At 41.5% G+C, this 19,756-nt stretch overlaps 1 protein-coding gene across 1 annotated transcript in view; it reads right to left on the bottom strand.

The window, feature by feature from the left end:
* The window catches only part of METRNL (meteorin like, glial cell differentiation regulator), a 34,756-nt gene extending 15,616 nt beyond the window's left edge, over positions 1-19,140 (bottom strand). Inside the window, exons 1-2 of the mRNA XM_073310558.1 lie at positions 18,754-19,140; positions 11,607-11,995 (exon numbers count right to left, since the gene is read on the bottom strand). Coding sequence (XP_073166659.1) covers positions 11,607-11,995; positions 18,754-18,863 — 499 coding nt within the window. The 5' untranslated portion in view covers positions 18,864-19,140. The remainder of the gene's footprint in view (positions 1-11,606; positions 11,996-18,753) is intronic.
* Positions 19,141-19,756: the final 616 nt, after the last annotated feature.

Raw genomic sequence — 19,756 nt, 5'->3', positions numbered from 1 at the left:
CCAAGTATTTGTGTTGTATTACATTATATATTTTGTGTTTACTGTAAATAATGTAGCAGATTAAAGATCAAGAGGTTTTCTACACTGCAATTTATTAAAACCAGGTCCCCACATGTGAAAACCTGGCCCACATCTCAGTAGTAACAGAGTTCCTTCCAGAACGGGGGGAGGGGGGACGGGGGATGCAATCCCCTTCCCCTCCTCCCATCACCAGTCCTTTCTTTTACTACAGCCTCAGGAATTAGCAAACTAAACAGTTTTGCAGAGCAAGCAAGGAGCATTATTAGAGACTGCCAAGCAACTCTGCTGGTGGGGCTATCTTCTGCTATACATAAGGGTCAAAGCAAACAGAACCCCAGCTGCCTGGATAACATACCTGATTGCTTATTGGTTTTGACTGCCCACTGAGTTGAGAAATAAGCTAAGTGCATTCATGGGGAGTCCAGCAAAAATAAGCTACTTTCTTCTACCCTCTCCCTGTGTATTTGTCATTACAACTCTATTGTCACCTCCTCCGCTCACTGAAGAAGCAGACTGTATTGTGCTGGCAACATCAAAGGGCAGCCACAGCTGTATACTACACTTGGAGTACAGGGAGTAAGGAAGAAAGGGGATCCAGTACCAAATTCCCTCTATATTACTCAGGAAACATGAAAACAGGTAATGGGGTGAAGTATTCTATGAGACTTTATTAATAAAAAACGTTACACACAAGTCCTTTTCGAAACCCTGGGTCTCTCCCTCCAAAGTTTTAAAGGTGTTGATGCAAGCAACATTCCATTTTCTACCTTTCACTCAGGCCCTGCAATGCAAGCCTTCCTCTCCACCTCCCAGTTTAAATAGTTTAAGATTGTATATGTTTCCACTACTTTGGGGGAGCTCAGTTCTCAGCAAAGGGTTCTTGTGCATTCAATCTCACCATCTCCGCCAACTACTGCAAATTTGTCCCAAATTTCCAGAGTCACATAAATGGTTCAAACAAGTTTCTGGGTTCTCAAATCTAATCCTATTGTAGCTTCCCTGCTTAGATGAGCATGTACTTTACAAATGACCAACCAAACTAGATGCTTGCCAATAACAACAGCTTCACTGCAGCTCACACTAAATCCTCCACCTTTCAACTTTTGTTTCACTTTTTTAAAAAAAAAGTATGTGGCATTGGATTTTGCTTTGTTCTTTAGCCATTCATTTGCATCTGGCTGGTAGATCTCATCATCTTTTGGGCACAGGTAACAAAAAATAGCTTTAAGAGCATGTCCGCGAAGAGGATGAGCAAAGGGAAGAAAGCACAATTTTGTTTTCCTAATAACCTATTACCCTTATCTGAAAATCTGCCTCAAAAGCCTCACAGCTGGAGGCAGCTCACTCACAAGCAATTGTTTCTGGGTGTAGCCTTGGTTTGGCTTGAAATGCAGCTTTATTTGTTTGAAGCCAATTATGCAATCAACAAATGAATACTGGCTGATGAAGCGCTATGAAACATATTCCACTGCTTTGTGTGGACACAAATGGACCACAGTAAGTGGTTCTTTTTTCTTGGCAAAACTGAGGCCATGTCTACACTACTACTGATGTTGCTCAGAGATTGTGGGGGGTGGAACCACCCTGAACGACATAAGTTTCACTTGGGTAGCGTGCACAGCGCTATGTCGGCATAGAGCGGCTACACGAGCGATCTTATGGCGCCACTGCAAAGGTGCAGCTGTGCTGCTACAAACTTGCTAGCGTAGACATGGCCTTAATCCCAAAGAGTCAGAGAATTGTTTTTAATGTTTCTATTCTGAGGGTTATTTAGTAAAAATTAACAAATCTGACAGATGATTCTAGGAAAGAAGAAATAATAAAAAGAAAAGAAATGATTGATTTACAGTGGTGAATGCTTTGAAATTTGAATGAATCCTCACTGGAATTAATCCTGCACAGAGAGCTGGGAAATACCACCAAAGGATTTGCTAACATACTGAATTCCAGAACATATTTCTGTTGAACCTATTATGGTAGCTTCATAAGCATCTGATATTCACTGGAAATTAGGGCTGTCAAGCAATTAAAAAAATGAATTGCAATTAATCGCGCTCTTAAGCAATAATAGAATACCATGTATTTAAATATTTTTGGATGTTTTCTACATTTTCAAATATATTGATTTCAATTACAACACAGAATACAAAGGGAACAGTGCTCACTTTACATTATTATTTTTTATTACAAATATTAGCACTGTAAAAAACAAAAGAAATAGTATTTTTCAATTCACCTAATACAAGTACTGTAGTGCAATCTCTTTATCATGAAAGTTGAACTTACAAATGTAGAATTATGTACAAAAAACCCCTGCATTCAAAAATAAAACAATGTAAAACTTTAGAGCCTACAAGTCCACTCAGTCCTACTTCAGCCAATCGCTCAGACAAAGAAGTTTGGTTATAATTTGAAGGAGATAATGTTGCCCACTTCTTGTTTACAGAGTCACCTGAAAGTGAGAACAGGCATTTGCAAGGCACTGTTGTAGCTGGCATCACAAGATTATTTATGTGCCAGATGCGCTAAAGATTCATATGTCCCTTCATGCTTTAAGCACCATTCCAGACGACATGCATCCATGCTGATGACGGGTTTTGCTCAATAACCTTCCAAAGCAGAGCGGACTGACATACGTTCATTTTTGTCATCTGAGTCAGATGCCACCAGAAGGCTGATTTTCTTTTCTTTTTTCTTTTTTTTGGTGGTTCAGGTTCTGTAGTTTCCGCATCGGAGTGTTGCTCTTTTAAGACTTCTGAAAGCATGCACCAAACCCCATCCCGATCAGATTTTGAAAGGCACTTCAGATTCTTAAATCTGGAGTTGAGTGCTGTAGCTATTTTTAGAAATCTCACATTGATACCTTCTTTGCATTTGGTCAAATCTGCGGTGAGTGTTCTTAAAATGAACAACATGTGCTGGGTCATCATCCGAGACTGCTATAACATGAAATATATGGCAGAATGCAGGTAAAACACAACAGAAGATATACAATTCTCCCCCAAGGAGTTCAGTCAAAAATTTAATTAACGCACTATTTTTTTTAATGAACATCATCAACATGGAAGCATGTCTTCTGGAATGGTGGCCGAAGCATGAAGGGATCATAGGCATGTTTAGCATATCTGGCAGGTAAATACCTTGCAACGCCAGCTACAAAAGTGCCATGCAAATGCCTGTTCTCACTTTCAGGTGACATTGTAAATAAGAAGCAGGCAGCGTTATGTCCCATATCTGTAAGACAAATCGCTTGTTTGTCTTAGCGATTGGTTGAACAAGAAATAGGACTGAGTGGACCTGTAGACGCTAAAGTTTTACATTGTTTTGTTTTTGAGTGCAGTTATATAACAACAACAAAAATTTACATTTGTAAATTACACTTTCACAATAAAGTGATTGCACTATAGTACTTGTATGAGGTGAATTGAAAAATGCTATTTCTTTTAATCATTTTCACAGTGCAAATATTTGTAATAAAAAATAATAACATAAAGTGAGCACTGTACACTTTGTATTCTGTGTTGTAATAGAAATCAATATATTTGAAAATATAGAAAGACATCCAAAAATATTTAATAAATTTCAATTGGTATTCTATTGTTTAACAGTGCAATTAATCACGATTAATTTTTTTGAGTTAATCGTGAGTTAACTGCGACTAATCGACAGCCCTACTGGAAATTAAGGAACAGCCCTCGTAATCCTCCTCACCAATGGTTCTCACCCATGACACTGATTCAGAAGGCAGGTCCTGTAAAACGCACAGATCACTGAGCTTTTAGTTAAAATGCTCTGGGAGCCGTGCTCATTTCTACCACCTCTTTGCCAATACAGCCAATAAGCACACACACGGTGGATGGGAAAGTAATCCAACACCAATACTCTGATCCCACAAATTCTTATGCACATGAGAAATCCAGCCTAAAGTTACTCACATCCCTACGTGTTTGCAGGATTAATGCCCAGCAGAGCAATATTGCTTCACCGCCAACTGCTAGGCAGTGAACAATGCAAAATGCACCTGCCCTTTTAGACAATGAGAATCAGCAACATCACTAGTCCAAGAGGCAGAAAGCGCAATTGATCCCAAATTTAGACCAGAATAGGGGCTTTTCTACACTGGCACTTTACAGTGCTGCAACTTTCTTGCTCAGGGGTGTGAAAAAACACCCCCTTGAGCACTGCAAGTTACAGCGCTGTAACCTGCCAGTATAGACAGTGCACCAGTGCTGGGAGCTATGCCCCCCATGGAGTTGGCCAGTGAAGACGTGCCCTAGGGCACTGCAGTAACTGAAGGCTATTAGCATTTTCATAATGCTGGGGTGGAAGGGTGACCCACTTCTAGTGTCTTGTTGTACCCCTTATAGTGCTCAAGAGAGGCACAGGAAATAGCTGACTGGGAGTTAAGAAAGCTTCTAAATATTTGCATTGTACCAACACTTTCTACCAGCCCGAGCCAGTGAATTAACAGCTTACAGGAAGTAGCTGGATATTGTTCTCAATTAGAAAACTGGATTTATCCAATTTTTTTTTTTTAAACATTTGAGTGCTGCACCTCAGTTAGCTATAAACAGTCTCAGCTAGTTACTGGGCATTAATAAAGGAAACTCGTAAAATGGGTAGCAGAACCTGCATTATAATGGATAGATGTCATCAAGATAAAGAACATTTCTGTTACAGTTTGACTTTGCTAGCACAGAACAACTAACAGTCACATGAATATTTTCAGTGAACTCCAGCAATCAAGTTACAAGAACATAACATACAAACAAGCAGTGATCATACTGGATCAAACCAATCATCCATTTAGCCAAGTATCCTGTCTTCCAACAGTGGCCAATGCCAGATGCTTCAGAAAGAATGAACAGAACAGGGCAATTATCAAGTGACCCATCCCCTGTTTTCCAGTCCCGGCATCTGGCAGCCAGAGGCTTAGGAAACACAGAGCATGGGGTTGCGTCCCTGTCTGTTTTGGCTAATAGCCACTGATGGAGCGATCCTCCATGAACTTAACTAATTCTTTTTTCAACCCAGTTATATTTCTGGCCATCACAGCATCCTATGGCAATGTGTTTCACAGGCTGACTGTGTGTTGTGTGAAGAAGTACTTCCTTTTGTTTGGTTTAAACCTGCTGCCCACTAATTTTATTGGGTAACCCCTCCCGGTTCTTGTGTTATGTGAAGTGGTAAACACTTCCTTATTCAAGTTTGACTACACAGCTGACATTGGGCTAGATACCAATAGCTTAAGTGAGGTGCTTCTCAACATGAATAAGTGGATCCAAACCTGGTCCTTACTCGACAGCTGTAATAGCAACCTTTTTCCAGCTGAAATTACCTCAATTCTCCCCCACCCCATCCCACCCCACCCCCAAAAAAAGATTTAGGATAAGAAAGTTCTATACATTTTATCACTGTAATTTCTTACTTTGGCTTATTTACTAAAAATCAGAGTCCTGAGGAGTAAAATGTCCTAAATACACCTCCATGCTTTTACAAACTGAATGTATTATGTTGTTATGGTAGAAAATTTAGTTTTGGTCTAAAAACGTTGGCGAGCATAGCAATGTCAGTTAGAAGTGCGTGGGGGGGTGGGGGGGACATCCATTAGGAAGCTTTGTCAGTATAGCTATACTGGAAAATCCTTTCTAATGTAATCAAGGTATCTGTTGTAGGGCTATCGACGCTGGAGCACCCATGGGGAGAAAAAAAAAAGAAAGAAAGTGGATGCTCAGCACTCACCAGCCACCCACCAATTAGCTGCTCAGTGAGCCCAACTGATCAGCTTTTCGGCAGCAGGTGGGAGGCGCTGCAGGGAGGGGAAAGAGCAGGGGTGTGGCTTTGGGGGAAGGGGAGGAGTGGGAGCGGGGCCTCAGGGTGGAGCAAGTCAGCGCCTGTGGCTATCTAAAATTAAAAAAAAAGCAAAACCCCTCTAAGAAAAGACTTCTACTTTTGTGTGTAAATACTTTCTATACCGTCAAGTAATTCTAGTATTTATCGGGGTAAGTGTAAATATTAAAAGAATCTCATTTAACAATCCAAGCAAATAAGATTTCTCTTGCTTCTCGAAGGCCATTGGTCAGAATTTCACAGTGCATCAATTCTGCAGGTGAGCAAACAACCTTCTAAGAACACAGGACCTGATCCAAAGTCCATTAAAGTTAATGAAAGGACTCCTATTGACTTAACTGAGCTTTGGATCAGACTCAATGATCCCAGTCTAAAATGGATGAAAATTCAGAGTCCAAATTGTGTATCTAAGGGCTCAAGGCAGCAATGCTGCTTCATTGCCAACTGATAGTGAGCAAAAATGCATAATACATCTGCCCCTTTAGACTAGGAGAATCAGCAATACACTCAGCTACCACTTTATGTATCTAGAGGAGGATGTATGAAATGAAGGTCGCCAAACTTTAACAAATTACATAAAGGCCAATAAAAAGAAAAGGAGTACTTGTGGCACCTTAGAGATGAACAAATTTATTTGAGCATAAGGTCACTCCATCGGAGCTGTAGCTCACGAAAGCTTATGGTCTCTAAGGTGCCACAAGTCCTCCTTTTCTTTTTGCAGATACAGACTAATATGGCTGCTACTCTGAAACCTGTCATAAAGGCCAATGTAACCCTTCTTGGGCATAGTTAATTTGCATCAGATGGACCCACTTGTTGTAGCTAGCTTCCTCTTTAATATTAGGTACAACCTGCAGAGCCTACAGGTCCCAGTGTGTAATGATCCATCCAGCCTGATCTAACTATGGCCTCTCAACGCAAACTGGAACATAGCACTGTGCGACCGGTAGTTTATGTAGACTGCGTCCACATATGACAGATGCTTGTGGGATGCATTGTTTCATAATATAGGCCACACTTTTATTCAATGCTAAATTAGAAACTTGGGGTAGCCAATCTTGGAAACCTGTTTTCCTCACTAGAAATGTGGGCCCAAATTCATCCCCATCATAAATGCACTCAAGTCAGGTGGATTTACACCATGGATGCATTTGGCCTCTTGTCTGATACTTTTTTCCCCATTAGTTAAAAGCACTATGGTATTTTTACAAGTGATCACATGATAAAAATCACTAAAACAATAAACACCATGCTATAAATCATCCAGTATTGAATTACTGTAATCTGGATTACAACATGTCTCTATACAACATGGACTCTCTACAGCTCTCCAGAGCAGCCTTAGAAAATGTGATGAAGATTTACAGCCAAGGAAAGGGTTAAACTCAGAGATTTCAGATTAGGAAATCTTAAAGCACAGTGTTTTTTGACTGCTCTAAGCACATTAAGAAGCCTGTTCAGAATCTACATTTTTCACTGTATTATTTGCTAAATTCCAATTAAATGAGAAAGAATGACAGTAAACTAATAAAACTTTGGATCTTCTAATTAAATCACTGGCACCCTGCCAATCACTGCTGATTTATTGATGCACCCTGCAATGTCAGGATTCTGGGGGCACAATAGGTCACTAAAATATTAAACAGATGACTTGTGCTCTTTAATCAGTGCTGGGATGCCAGGTTAGGAAGAGAGAATAAATTCAAGGGCAGAGTACAATAACATCACCAGTAAACACCACCACTATGTAGGGAAACAGTGCACAGAAATTTTAGACTACCTGATTTCATTAAATATTCTAGCTTGAGGAATGGAAGGAGCAGGATAACTGCACCTGGGTATTTGTCATTTAAGTCTTTTTTTGTTTTATTTTGTTATTGTTCTTAATCTTTCAAAATACATTGCTTAGTTTAGAGCACCTGAAAGCGCACTGGCTGGATCCAGGAAAAGGGAAAGCTTCCCTGTGCAGTTTTGCCAGTGCATCTCAGCCTTGATCTGCAACAGCATCTCTAGTCACAGGCATCTCTTCAAGTAGATGCTTTCCAACTATGTTGAACTCTACCAGATTGTGACTAGCAGAAGATCAGATTCACTTTTCCATTTGCAACAGTCACACAATCAGAATCCAATCATGTGCCAAAGTAACAAACAGTCCCTTCAGCTAGAAACAGGCCCCTCAGATCAGGCTTTCAATTCAAGGAAGGTAAAGGTTTGCTCTGGTTGGGCCTTTTTTCTCCGTTGAAGAAACAGTGGTTGAGAAATCAACTGATTGCAAATTTATCTTCCAGACAAACAGAAACCTAATAAGCAACCAAGTGAGCAAGCATTCAATCAATGATTTTACAGAAATCAGCTACAGAAGAATGGCTGGTCCAGGATCTGTCAAGATGCCCAAGATATATTGATCCTTTAGAGGTGTAGACAGCTACTTATTTGGCAGCTCCACCAGAGATATAGGTATTCACAGAATTTAAAACAGGTTCATTTGACTGTTGGCAGGAACCAAACAGGGTGAACACATATGAGTAGTTTCAGAGGAACAGCCGTGTTAGTCTGTATTCGCAAAAAGAAAAGGAGTACTTGTGGCACCTTAGAGACTGGTGCCACAAGTACTCCTTTTCTTTTTACATATGAGTAGGATGCCTCCAGGGGCTAGGGGGTTCCAAAACCAGACAACAATAATTTAAAATACACCTTGAAGATCCCTTGAGTTTGATCTGAAGACTTTGTCGTGGGATTAGCACCAAGGGAGAAAAGTTCTTCCAAATCACACAGACACTTGATGGCCCATCTGATGCACATACGCACATAGGTCGTGTCTACACTAGCACTCATGTCAGTAAAACTTTTGTCACTCAGGAGTGTGAAAAACATCCCCCCTCCCCAAGCGATATTACTTTAACCAGCATAAGTCCTCATGTGCACAGCGCTATGTCGGCAGGAGAAGCTCTCCCGCCGACATAGCTACTGCCATCTGCTGAGCTGGTTTTATTAAGTCGATGGAAGAGCTCTCTTCCATCAGAATAACACAACTACACGGGCGATCGTACAGCTGTTCCACTGTAAGCTTGTAAGTGCAGACATGGCCTAAAACACATACGTATCAGATTGGTTGAATTCCAGTGCTGTTTTCCAGAACAGTGGCTATAACAATTAAAGATGCAGTAGTCTTAGAAAAAGTCACTGTTAATATCCTTATCAAAGGAAAAGAATATGATCACATACAGTCACCAGTTTGGCTTCTGGAAAGCTCAAGATAAGATCAACTCCGAATTCCAAAATATCTCCAAGATTTTAACAAACAATATATTTTTATTAGCAACTAATAGCACTAGCATAGCTAATTCTCCAAAAATGTATAAGTTTATGCATTTAGTATATTTGGTCCTGATTCTGCAGTTTACGACATTTGGGTTAACTGCTACGCTCACAGGAAGCCCAACTTCACACAGATTCAGCAGTCTGCTAGTGAACTGTAAACGGCAGGAACAGGGCAATTATTTTTCATGTTCTAACTTTGCCTACATGACAAATTAGCTTTTTAAAAAAAAAAAGAGCTCTTAAAAGCATAAAATGTATGGAGTGGTTTGTTACAATTTTGATTATATTTCCCACACCCCCAAGAAAGACAGAAAAATTCTCAGATTCAGTAGTTTTCAAACACCAGATTTAAAGAGTATTTAGAGTTAATGTTTTCCACAGGGGGATTTTACTATGTAGTTAACATATGCTGTTTTCAGTATATCAGTCTTTGCAGAAGTGATCTTAATGGAAACAGCTCCTCTGTGTATATTTAAGTGACTCCATTTGTATCACTTTTAGCAATCAAGACTCACTAGATAATTCTCTGTAGACACAATGAATCCTAGACATCCAGCTATAAAATTGCACAAGTAGCATAATGAAATAAAAGCATTAATAAAATTGCGTTAACTTTTTGGTTTTAATGGCAAATGCGCCACCTATCAGTTATTATGGGTGTTGCATGAGTTATAAGCTTACTATATCACTAAGCTAACAATTCACTACATCATGAATACAGTCATAAACTAACAGCTGTATTCAGAAATGCAATATGTGAATTGACATACAAATACTAGAATTACTTGACAGTATAGAAAGTATTTACACACAAAAGGAAAGTAGAAGTCTTTTCTTGGAGGGGTTTTGGTTTTTTTAAATTTATTTGGCATGAAATGACTGCCGAAATAAATTATATATGCAATCTAAGAAATATGGAGAATAAAAAAAATGGAAGATCATCAGCTATGCCACCACTTGTTAAGTGGTGTCCTTCACTGGGAGCACATGTCACCAGTGCCTCAGAATCTGTACAGACTGCCTATTGCTCTCAGGGTTGAGTAAGTTTAAAATGCGAGTTTTAACTTGTAAAGTCCTAAATGACTTGAAACCTGACTACTTAGGAGACACCACTTTGTTCCTGTGATACTGCCACAGTAGAGATCAGTTTAAAAGAGAGGGGACTACCGGCAGGGGTCTTAACTTTGGAACTCACTCCCTCATTTGGTACAAAATAACCTATATCTGCTGTCCACCAGGGTACACTGAAAATCTCATCTCATAGGTTTTAGAAGGACAGGGAGCTGCAATGGGTACTCTCGGTGGACAAGAATTACAGGACTGATTCCTAGTTCTATGCTGTAACAGCATTATAAAAGGTGTTAAAGTGCCCCACCATCTCACTCTGATTGACTCCCTGCAAATACAAAGACAACAGGTACAGCTCCAGCTGAGGAAGGAGTACCACTCCCCTTGTTAAAACAAAGAGTAATTAGTTGTTTGTACTGTTGTTGTAGCCCAGTTGATCCTAGGATATTAAAGAGACAAGATGGGTGAGGTAATATCTTTTATTGAGTAGACCAACTTCTGTCGGTGAACGAGACAAGCTTCAAGTGCTCTGTGTAAGCTTGAAAATTTGTCTCTTTCACCAACAGAAGTCGGTCCAATAAAAGATATTACCTCATCCACTTTCTGTCTCTGTAAAGAGTAATTAGGTCAGCAGAGCAGGAGTATCTGCAGAGAGGAAACACAAAAAGGAGGCATTGCTCCTTGTTAAAATGTTTACTATTGAAAACACACAGCACTGGGGTCTTTTAAAACAATAAAAATGGGAAATAGTGTTAAGCAGGAATTCTGAAGCCTGATTCTGACTCACACTGGCTTTAAATGGGTGTAACTTCACTGAGTTTGTTTACCATTATGGCCTGGGCTACATTTAAAATTTAGAGCAACCTTGTTATGTCACTCAGGGTGTGAAAAATTCACATACCCCAAGCACCATAGTTAAACTGACCTAACCCCCCTCCCCGGTTTAGAGGTGGCTAGGTCAGAATTCTTCTATCAACCCAGCTACCACTGCCAGTCAGATAGATGGGCTAACTACAGGGATGGAAAAACCCCTTCCATCATTGTAGGAAGCATCTACACTACCGCTACAGAGGCAGCACCACAGCTATCCCACTGCAGCACCCATAGTGTAGACGGTATGTGAGGGGAGAATCAGTGACTCTGTGCTGTTCTGGGTCAGTTCTTTGGAATTCAGTCCATGTTACTAGTTTTCACACAAAACTATTCTTCTACATAAAGAAGAATTTATTAGCATGACCTAAAAGTGGATGAAATTCAGACCTTGATGTGTTCCCATTTATTAACTTTACCATCTGTTAGATATCCAAAATAGTATATGAAAACGCAGCCAACTGCTCAAAACTCACCAGAAACTGTGTGCAAATCAGATGCCGTCCCCTTGTTTATCAATTCATATTGGAATCCTGTAATTTTCCGGCTAATGTCCTGTTGAGGGGTGGCCTCAATAAACAAGCCCCCCTGATCATAGCCAAAGCAATACACTTTATTGGGGCTGTGATCTCCATCTCGGACCAACAGTTTCAGTTCTCCAGTTTTTTCCAAATAAATATTTGCTCCTGCGGAGTCCTTGAAAGGCTTTATGCAAACAGTCAAGTGTTTGTAAGAGGCAGATAATGTATTGGGTCGCAGATTGACTATGAGTGCTCCTGTGGGATACATCCATTTTATTGATCCTTCAGAACAGCGGAGGTAGACCTGTTCAACATCCTTCTTATGAGACTCATGAGTTAAGCCACTAGGGATAGAGAGAATAGGGAAATTAGATGAGTAGCAGAACTATTTAAACATTGTTCATAATCTCAGAAAACAGGCAAGTCAGCAAAACTCTTTACAGCACTACTAAGCACTAGGGGCCAGATCCATTGTGGTGGTTGACAGAGATCATCTTACAAGATCAAGACCGTGAAATGTGTTGATATTTTGGGATGGGCTTTAAAACAGCTCCAGACAAATCCATAAGAAGTTAAACCACAATTCAAAATGAATTCAGAATTAAACCTTAACTTTTTCCATTGCCTATGCAAAACACCCCACAAGAAGAACTGCAGCAGAATCTAGTGACATCGGAAACAATCCTGAAAACCTGTACACATGTGACTAACTAAAGGGTTTGCAAGATATGGCCCACAATATGCAGTACATCTCCAAATTTTTCAGCATTCAAAATGGTTACGAAGGAAGTGCGGTCTAGTGGGTAAAGCACTGGACTTGTAATCAGAAAATGTGGGTTCTAGGCCCAGCCCTGCCACTAACTTGCCATGCAGATGTAGACAAGTCACTTTGACTCTATGCCAGTGTTTCCCCTCCCATGCTCAGAAACTGCTTCTCCCTCTGTGCTAAGTAGCCTATAAGCACAGTGGGCCCCTGATCTCAGCTGAGGCTCTCCCCTAACAGAAATAATTAAAAGTTTGGCAATGAGGTTTAAGAACAAAAACCCACACCTGTGTTTAATAATGTTTATTCTAAGGCAGTACTGTGTGGGCAGAAAAATACAGTGAATGATTCTGAAGATGGAAGATCATAAAATGTTATAGTGGAAATCTGGTATTGAAAAATAAAGTTTAAGAGCTTCAGCTTCCCTGTAGTTTCCCCTCCTTGGAAGCCTTAAAAACAGTCAATTTCTGCAGCACATTCCATGAGAGAATCTCAAGAGTACTTTACAAATATTAAATAATTAAGTCTCACAACATCTTCATTTTATAGATGTATAAACTGAGGCACAAAGATCACACTGGAGTCTGTAGCAGAGTCAGACACAGAACCCATTTTAACATGGCATAAATCATGAACATGATATTCTGATCTCTCAACACATATCTCCAACAGACATCTCCCTCTTCCCCACTTCTTCAGCATATTTAGGTACAGAACAAACGATGCTGGATTTAAACTCAGTCAGCATTTAGACAAGTTACGAGAAGCCATGTGTAAAAAAGAAAAAAAAACAAACCAACATATGGTTTGCATTTACTGTTGATGTGACTCATTATTGTTAGTGTCAGTGTAACCCACTTGATAGAGGTTACATGAGGAAGCTCAGAAAAACTCAGTTTTAATAATACTGTCTGCAAACATGTGCTTTTGAACAATCTTGAAAGCCACATCAAGAGCACAAAGGATGGGGGAGAGCGACCAGTCCCTGACCTTTATTCTCTTGCCCTCAGACACACGGTAGTACTTGACATATTCAAGAAAGAAAAGTTTCAATGGGATACCTCATATTGACTGCCTGTTTACATCTTGTCCACAAAAATCAATTTTTCAATACTGGTTTTGTGCGTGACACTCAGCCAAAACCAGAAATGAAGAAGTTGGTCTTTTAGTTCTTTGCAGTCAGTGAATAAAGTGTCCCAAAGTAATGTTTGGGGGGTAGGAGTGAAATTCACCCCTGGCAGAAGACTTATGCATCACACAGATCTCAAATAAACCTTCAAACTAAGACTAAGGTGATGCATAGGACTTGTGCTGGTCCTCTGTACCGGGGTGAATTTCACCCAAGAAGGATACTGTTAAAACATATGGGGAAAGGTGAGGGACAGAATAGGGAGCTCAAACACAATAAAAATGCTGCTGCTGGTGATACCAATATTGAGACGGTGAATTTTTGCATGGCAAAAATATATACACATTCATGCTGTTGTTCAAATGAAAGAAGATGGATTCCAAAATTCTTACATGAAGCCAATTATATTCCCCAGGCAACAAAATGACGCTGTTAGACAGATACAGTGAGTACAGGGAGTAGGGCTGTCTGCCCTAAAGCACCTGGCACTGGCCACTGTTGGAAGACAGGATGCTGGGCTAGATAGACCATTGGTCTGACCCAGTATGGCCGTTCTTATGTACAGGTATCTGCTGTATACATCAAGCTCTATTATAATGGAGGACTCAAATTGAGCAGATTTCAAAACTTGAGGTAAACCTGCAGAATATTAAAGACCTAGTCCAAATGAAATGGAACTTTTATAATACTGCCATCTATCACCATATTGGAAGTTTGTTCAATTTATTTTTACTTCTCAGTACCCAGTAATAAACTGTCCTACATGCACATAATGCAGAGGTCATAAAAGCTATTTTTAAATTAACTTGAGGTTTTTATTTTTTAAATATATGACATAGCAAGAGGTCAGTTGTTTTATGGCTGTGTTGATGAATGAAGCATCTCCCCACCCCTCCCACAAGTTGTACTGTTTGTTCTAGGAATAGGTTCTAACAAACAATATTTCCTCCTACAGATCCCAAGAGACATATGTTGAGCCACTGCACTTGTCTGCCTGATGTTTAGCCTTCCTGAAGTCTCAAAGGGCCATATAACTGCATGTTTTGGAAGATCCATTACTGCCATTTGTGAAACCAATTATTATATATGATAATGCAACAGGTGATGTTTGTAAGAGGAGAATGTGTCCACCATAGCAATGGGAAAGATGGCCGTAATAGGAGCACTTAGCTCTTATGCAGCGATCTTCATCTGTAGCTCTCAAAGCACTTTTAAAAATGGGAGAAAGTAATATCCCCATTTTACAGATGGGTAAACAGATGCCCAGAGAGGCAATGTGAATTGCCCAAGGTCACAAAGCCAGTCCATGGAAGAACTGGGAAGAGGACTGAGGTGTCTTTACTCCTAGGGTGTGTCTAAACAAACATTTATTTAGTGGCAAGCCAAGGTGTAAAAATCTACCTCACACAAGCCTGCCACACGTTGTCTCTGCAAAGCATGCTGCAGCACACTAATTGTTCCCTAGTGCACTTTGAAATACCCTGCTTTGAAATGGGAGTAGATCAAAGCATGCTAGGGAACTGTTAGTGTGCGGCTGCAGGCTTCATGCAGACACTTAGAGCACAGCAGGTTAGTGTGGGGTAGATTTACACCCAGCTTGTCACAAACGAAATGTTCATGTAGACAAGCCCACAGTCTGAGTTAAAGGCTACATTGGTTAGGTTTCAGTGGGATCAAAGCAGCACTTTTCACGCAAAGAAAATGAGACATCTTTAGAATAAACAAAATAATTATGAATTCTGATTGGACCACACCATGGTGTGGTTTCTAATTTCCTCAGGGGCTTGGAGGTCTCCACTAGGCCTTTTAAGCCAGTGCAAGATCTTGCTAAAGACAACTGCAGTGTAAGTAATCAGACTGTACATTATGGCAAACGTTCCCTGGGAAATCTGAGACACTGAAAGAAATCATAGCTGATATTTTCAAAGATGCCTAAGATATATGGACCAGGCAATTTTCATTAATGGAAAATGGGTGTCCAAAACATTAAGTGTATAATCTCACCAACTGCAAAAATGCCCTGACTTATCAGGTCTGCTTACCTGCATCTGGCAATACCCTGGAACTAGTCTGTAAGAAGACTGAAGCTCCAATGGCACTTAGACACCAAGATGATAGGCACCTTATAAATAGCTAACGTAGACAGACAGCTATAAAGACAACTAATTGATTGCAAAATGCTATACTTTAAACAAAGAATTCCTTCCTGACCCCAGGGAGCAAACAGCTTGTGCCTTTAAGCATAAGATTTGATTGCCCTGTCTAAAAAAAGTTAGTTACAGTATCTATTTATTCTCAAGAAGCAAAAACATATTTATGGATAGAGTGGATGACACACAAATAGTACCCATAAAGTGACAATTAGATGATAATTGAAGGGTATCAGTCCTAGGGTCACTACCTCTTTTCAGAAGGTCTAGAGGTCAGCTTCAATCTACATGCAATTGCCTTTGTCTCACCCTGAGCTCCAAATTCATTTGCATTCTGGATATAGTAGTGACACATATGCTGCTCAATATGGGCAGTTCCACCTATTTTTAAGAAGTCAGCCCTTATGCTCTTGTGCAACTGAAAGGATCACCAAGGATGTGTCATTTCCTTAATAAGCAAAAATGGGGCTGACCGGTGACAATGGGAAATTCCAAGCCTGGGTCACCAATTCAGTTCCAAATTCTCTGTAGCAAAGAATGACTCACATTTCTCTCAACTATCCCCTTTGGCTGGCAGTCAAAAAACTGAGTGGCTCAGGACAGAGCCATGTCCAGCCCTGCCTGGTCAGTGGGAGGGTCACCAGCTCAGATAGGAGGAGTAGGGCAAAAGCCCTGAAAAAAAAAAAAGAAAGAAAAATTGGATTTTTCTGTGTGTGTACATGACAGTGCCATCCATGCTCTAGGCCTTGTTTATGCAAAGTTGAAATGCTCTGCCCCCAAACTATAGGACCACAGAGCTACCTATGAAAAGCCAGATTGTTAGGAATTTGCTACTGAAATTGACAAGGAACTGTAGGCTTTGTCCCATATCAGTTGTACATTGCAAACACCCCCACCCCCCAACTGGATTTATAGTTCAACATTTTACCAATTGCCAAGAGTCATTAGAAGTTCATAAATAGTTGCCAACTGTATGCATCTTTCAGATTGTATTGATTTGAACTCTCTCCAAAACATCCTTCCATTCCAAGTTAAACTAAACTCTTATTTTAATCAATTGAGCTTAAACGCATGAATTTATTACATTAACTGTTTTACACTGGTACCCCATTAAAAACAGGTTTAGCCAAACAGAAAACCAAATATATGCTACATGAGTACTTCATTTAGCAACAATTTTGACTGTGAATATAAATAAGAGTTTTTAGATTATAAACAGTAGAAGAGGTTGCAAAACCATGAAGACACACTAAAGTTATTACAAAAGATTAAAGTTTAGGAGCCAAACACTTTGAGCATTCAAAGAAGTTTCACAACTAGGGTGATTAGAATAGTAATGGCAGCCAAAGAACAATGGCCTAGAATTTGCCCTAAATGACTCTGGTGTAATCCAGAGCTACTGCATTGAAGTTACTCCACCAGTATAATTAAGAGCAGAATCTGGCCCAACAGCTTTATATATCAGTGTGGTAAAGCAGTGAGTTCAATAAGGGTGAAATTGGAATGAAGCTAGGTCAACTGTTAATGGGAACACACAAAGAGCCTGATTCTCCTCTTACTTACACCAGTGTAACTCCATTGACTTTAGCAGTTATTCCTCATTTCCACCAAAGTAAGTGGAGAATTGGGCCTAAAATCTTTACCCTATTACAAACTATCAAGGTGCTTTGAAATAAACATGAAAAATAAACAAGGTAACCAGCAATTAAAATAAAATATCTGAGCCAGACAATTCCTTAATTACCTCTGTGTGTGTGTGTGTGTGTATGGTGCACATATATATACACACACACACACACAGAGTCAACTTTCACCACAAAAAGGACTTGCAGGTGTATTGCATTACAACAAAGTTAATGCCAAGTGTAGGAGGTTACCAGACATGAGTTACAAAACAGGTTATTTCGGTGTTAGGTTGCACAGATGTGGAAGTTGTTGTGGATCAGTAAAAATACCCTTCCTATGCCTGGCTAAGGCTACCTCCCCCTCATCTCCCCATGGCACATGTCTTTGGTAATGCTGATAGTTACTCCTGGAATGTTAATCAACCCCTATATCCCGCCTCAAAAATCAGACCAAAAGGGAAAGATTCTTGCTACAACCAAATCCAAATTCCACATACACACACATATCTGGGCCAACTTCTTCCTTCGCCCTCTATCAGGGACAAAACTCTCATTGACGTCAATGGAAGAAGGATCGGGGCCTCTATTTGTTAAAATTTCACACAAGACTATGTAGAAAGGCGCTGGGGACATGTAAACCCCATTATTGATCCACCTTACCATATCTGATCAAGACCTTCGTGCCTTTCAGTTTCAATATTAAACTGCTGACAAAAAAACACCGATTTTGAATGGTAGAGAGACGGGGGGGAGGGTCCGAGAGGAGAACCACCAAAGAAACAGTGTAAATCAGGAATCGGTCCACTGAAATCAGAAAGTGACACGGGGCCAAAACTGAGGAGAGGGGACTCAAGCCTGAAAACGTAACCCATGGCCCCGTAGCTCTCAAACAACTGCAGAGGCATTCTATCGACGCAGTAGGACTGAAAAATTATTTGGAGGGGGAGCCGAGGGGGATCTCTTTAAAAGGAAAGACACTGTTCAAAATCAAGTTGTCCCATTTCTCCTTCAGCCACAGGGGGCGGAAAGGGCGAAAGGGTGAAATCCTGCCACAGATGGAACAGATCCCATCCGGGGGCTTAAATCGGCTATGGTCTGGGGTCTGCCAACTGGTGACGATTTCAACCAGATTTAAAAAGCGGGTCAGACATCCCGCAAAGAGCCTCCGCTCCCTCCCCCGGATTGCGGAATGTTAAAGAAGAACCGCACATTGCCTGGCTCGTCTGGACACTGAGCTGCCCCCGGAACGGAGAAACTTAACGAAAGCGCTTTAAGAATTTAATCCAAACCGGGGGAAACACGCAGCGCTGACTGTCTCCTTCCCTCGGAAGCTCGGGACATGCCCCGCTGGGGCTCGGAACATGCCCCGCTGGGGCTCCTCCTCCTCCCCCCAAACGGCTGGCGGGCTCGGGGGGGGGGGTGGCTCAGTCCTTACCTCCCCTTCCAGTTGCACAGGTCGCTGGAGTACTGCCCGGCAGCCCCCCGGCACAGCAGCGACAGCGCCAGGAGCAGCGGCAGCAGCCCGGGCGCTGGAGCGCTCAGCATGGTCCCTCGCAGCAGCCCCTCTGCTCTGGTGCGAACCCCAGCGAGACACAGCGCGATGCAGTGGGAGGGGTGGAGGGGAGGAATCCGCGGCGTGCAAGGAGGCTTCCCTACATGGTGGGGCCAGAGGGGGGGATTGCACGGACAGCCTGCCCCTGGGAAAGGAAGCGCAGATGCCGGCAGAGTTGCTACCCCGTGCCCATCCCGGCGCGCTGCTCCTCGCTCAGCCACTCGGCTCCACTCTGAAGTTTCCTTCCCCCAGCTCTCCAGACTCCCAGCTAAGGGGCGGGGAGCTGCCTTGCCTCCCGGAGCCACCCACAAAACTCGGCTCCTCCCGAACGGGGCCTGCAGTCAAGAGCTAGCAAAACCCGGCACCGGATTGCTTCCCTTTCGCACTCCTGGCACAATTCGAGGCCTTGCCGCGCATGAACTGGTCTCGTCCTCATTGTGTGGTGTGGCCCCCTACAGTGCTACAGGTTTGTTCCCTTCCCCTAGCAGGACACATGCCCTCCTTCAGTATCACACTCGCCCTCCTGTTGAAAAACCACAGGACAAAGAGCAGCCACTTCAAAGGTACCGAAAAGTAATACAAAAAATGTAAAGCATCGCCTTCAGAGCACTCCCTACTTCTGCCCCTGCTGATCTCTTCCCTCATCTCCACTGGCACCCACCAGCATAAGCCTCATTACCCCTTTTTATGTTTGGTCCATTCCCATCTCTGTCCTTGCTTTCATATTACCCATTCCCCCACACCTGGCATCACCACCCCATTAATAGGAGCCTTTACTCTACTTAAATCCTTATGCCACACATATCAACTGGTATTCAATGCTTGAAGTGGTCTGAAAAAAGTGGGGGTCTCATTCATAATCTGGGAGCAGCAGCAGTGGTAAAAC

The sequence above is a fragment of the Lepidochelys kempii genome, chromosome 14, assembly GCF_965140285.1.
Source record: "Lepidochelys kempii isolate rLepKem1 chromosome 14, rLepKem1.hap1, whole genome shotgun sequence".
Classification (NCBI taxonomy): domain Eukaryota; kingdom Metazoa; phylum Chordata; order Testudines; family Cheloniidae; genus Lepidochelys; species Lepidochelys kempii.
Note: the sequence above shows the minus strand (reverse complement) of the source record. Positions and strands in the feature narration are given on the sequence as shown.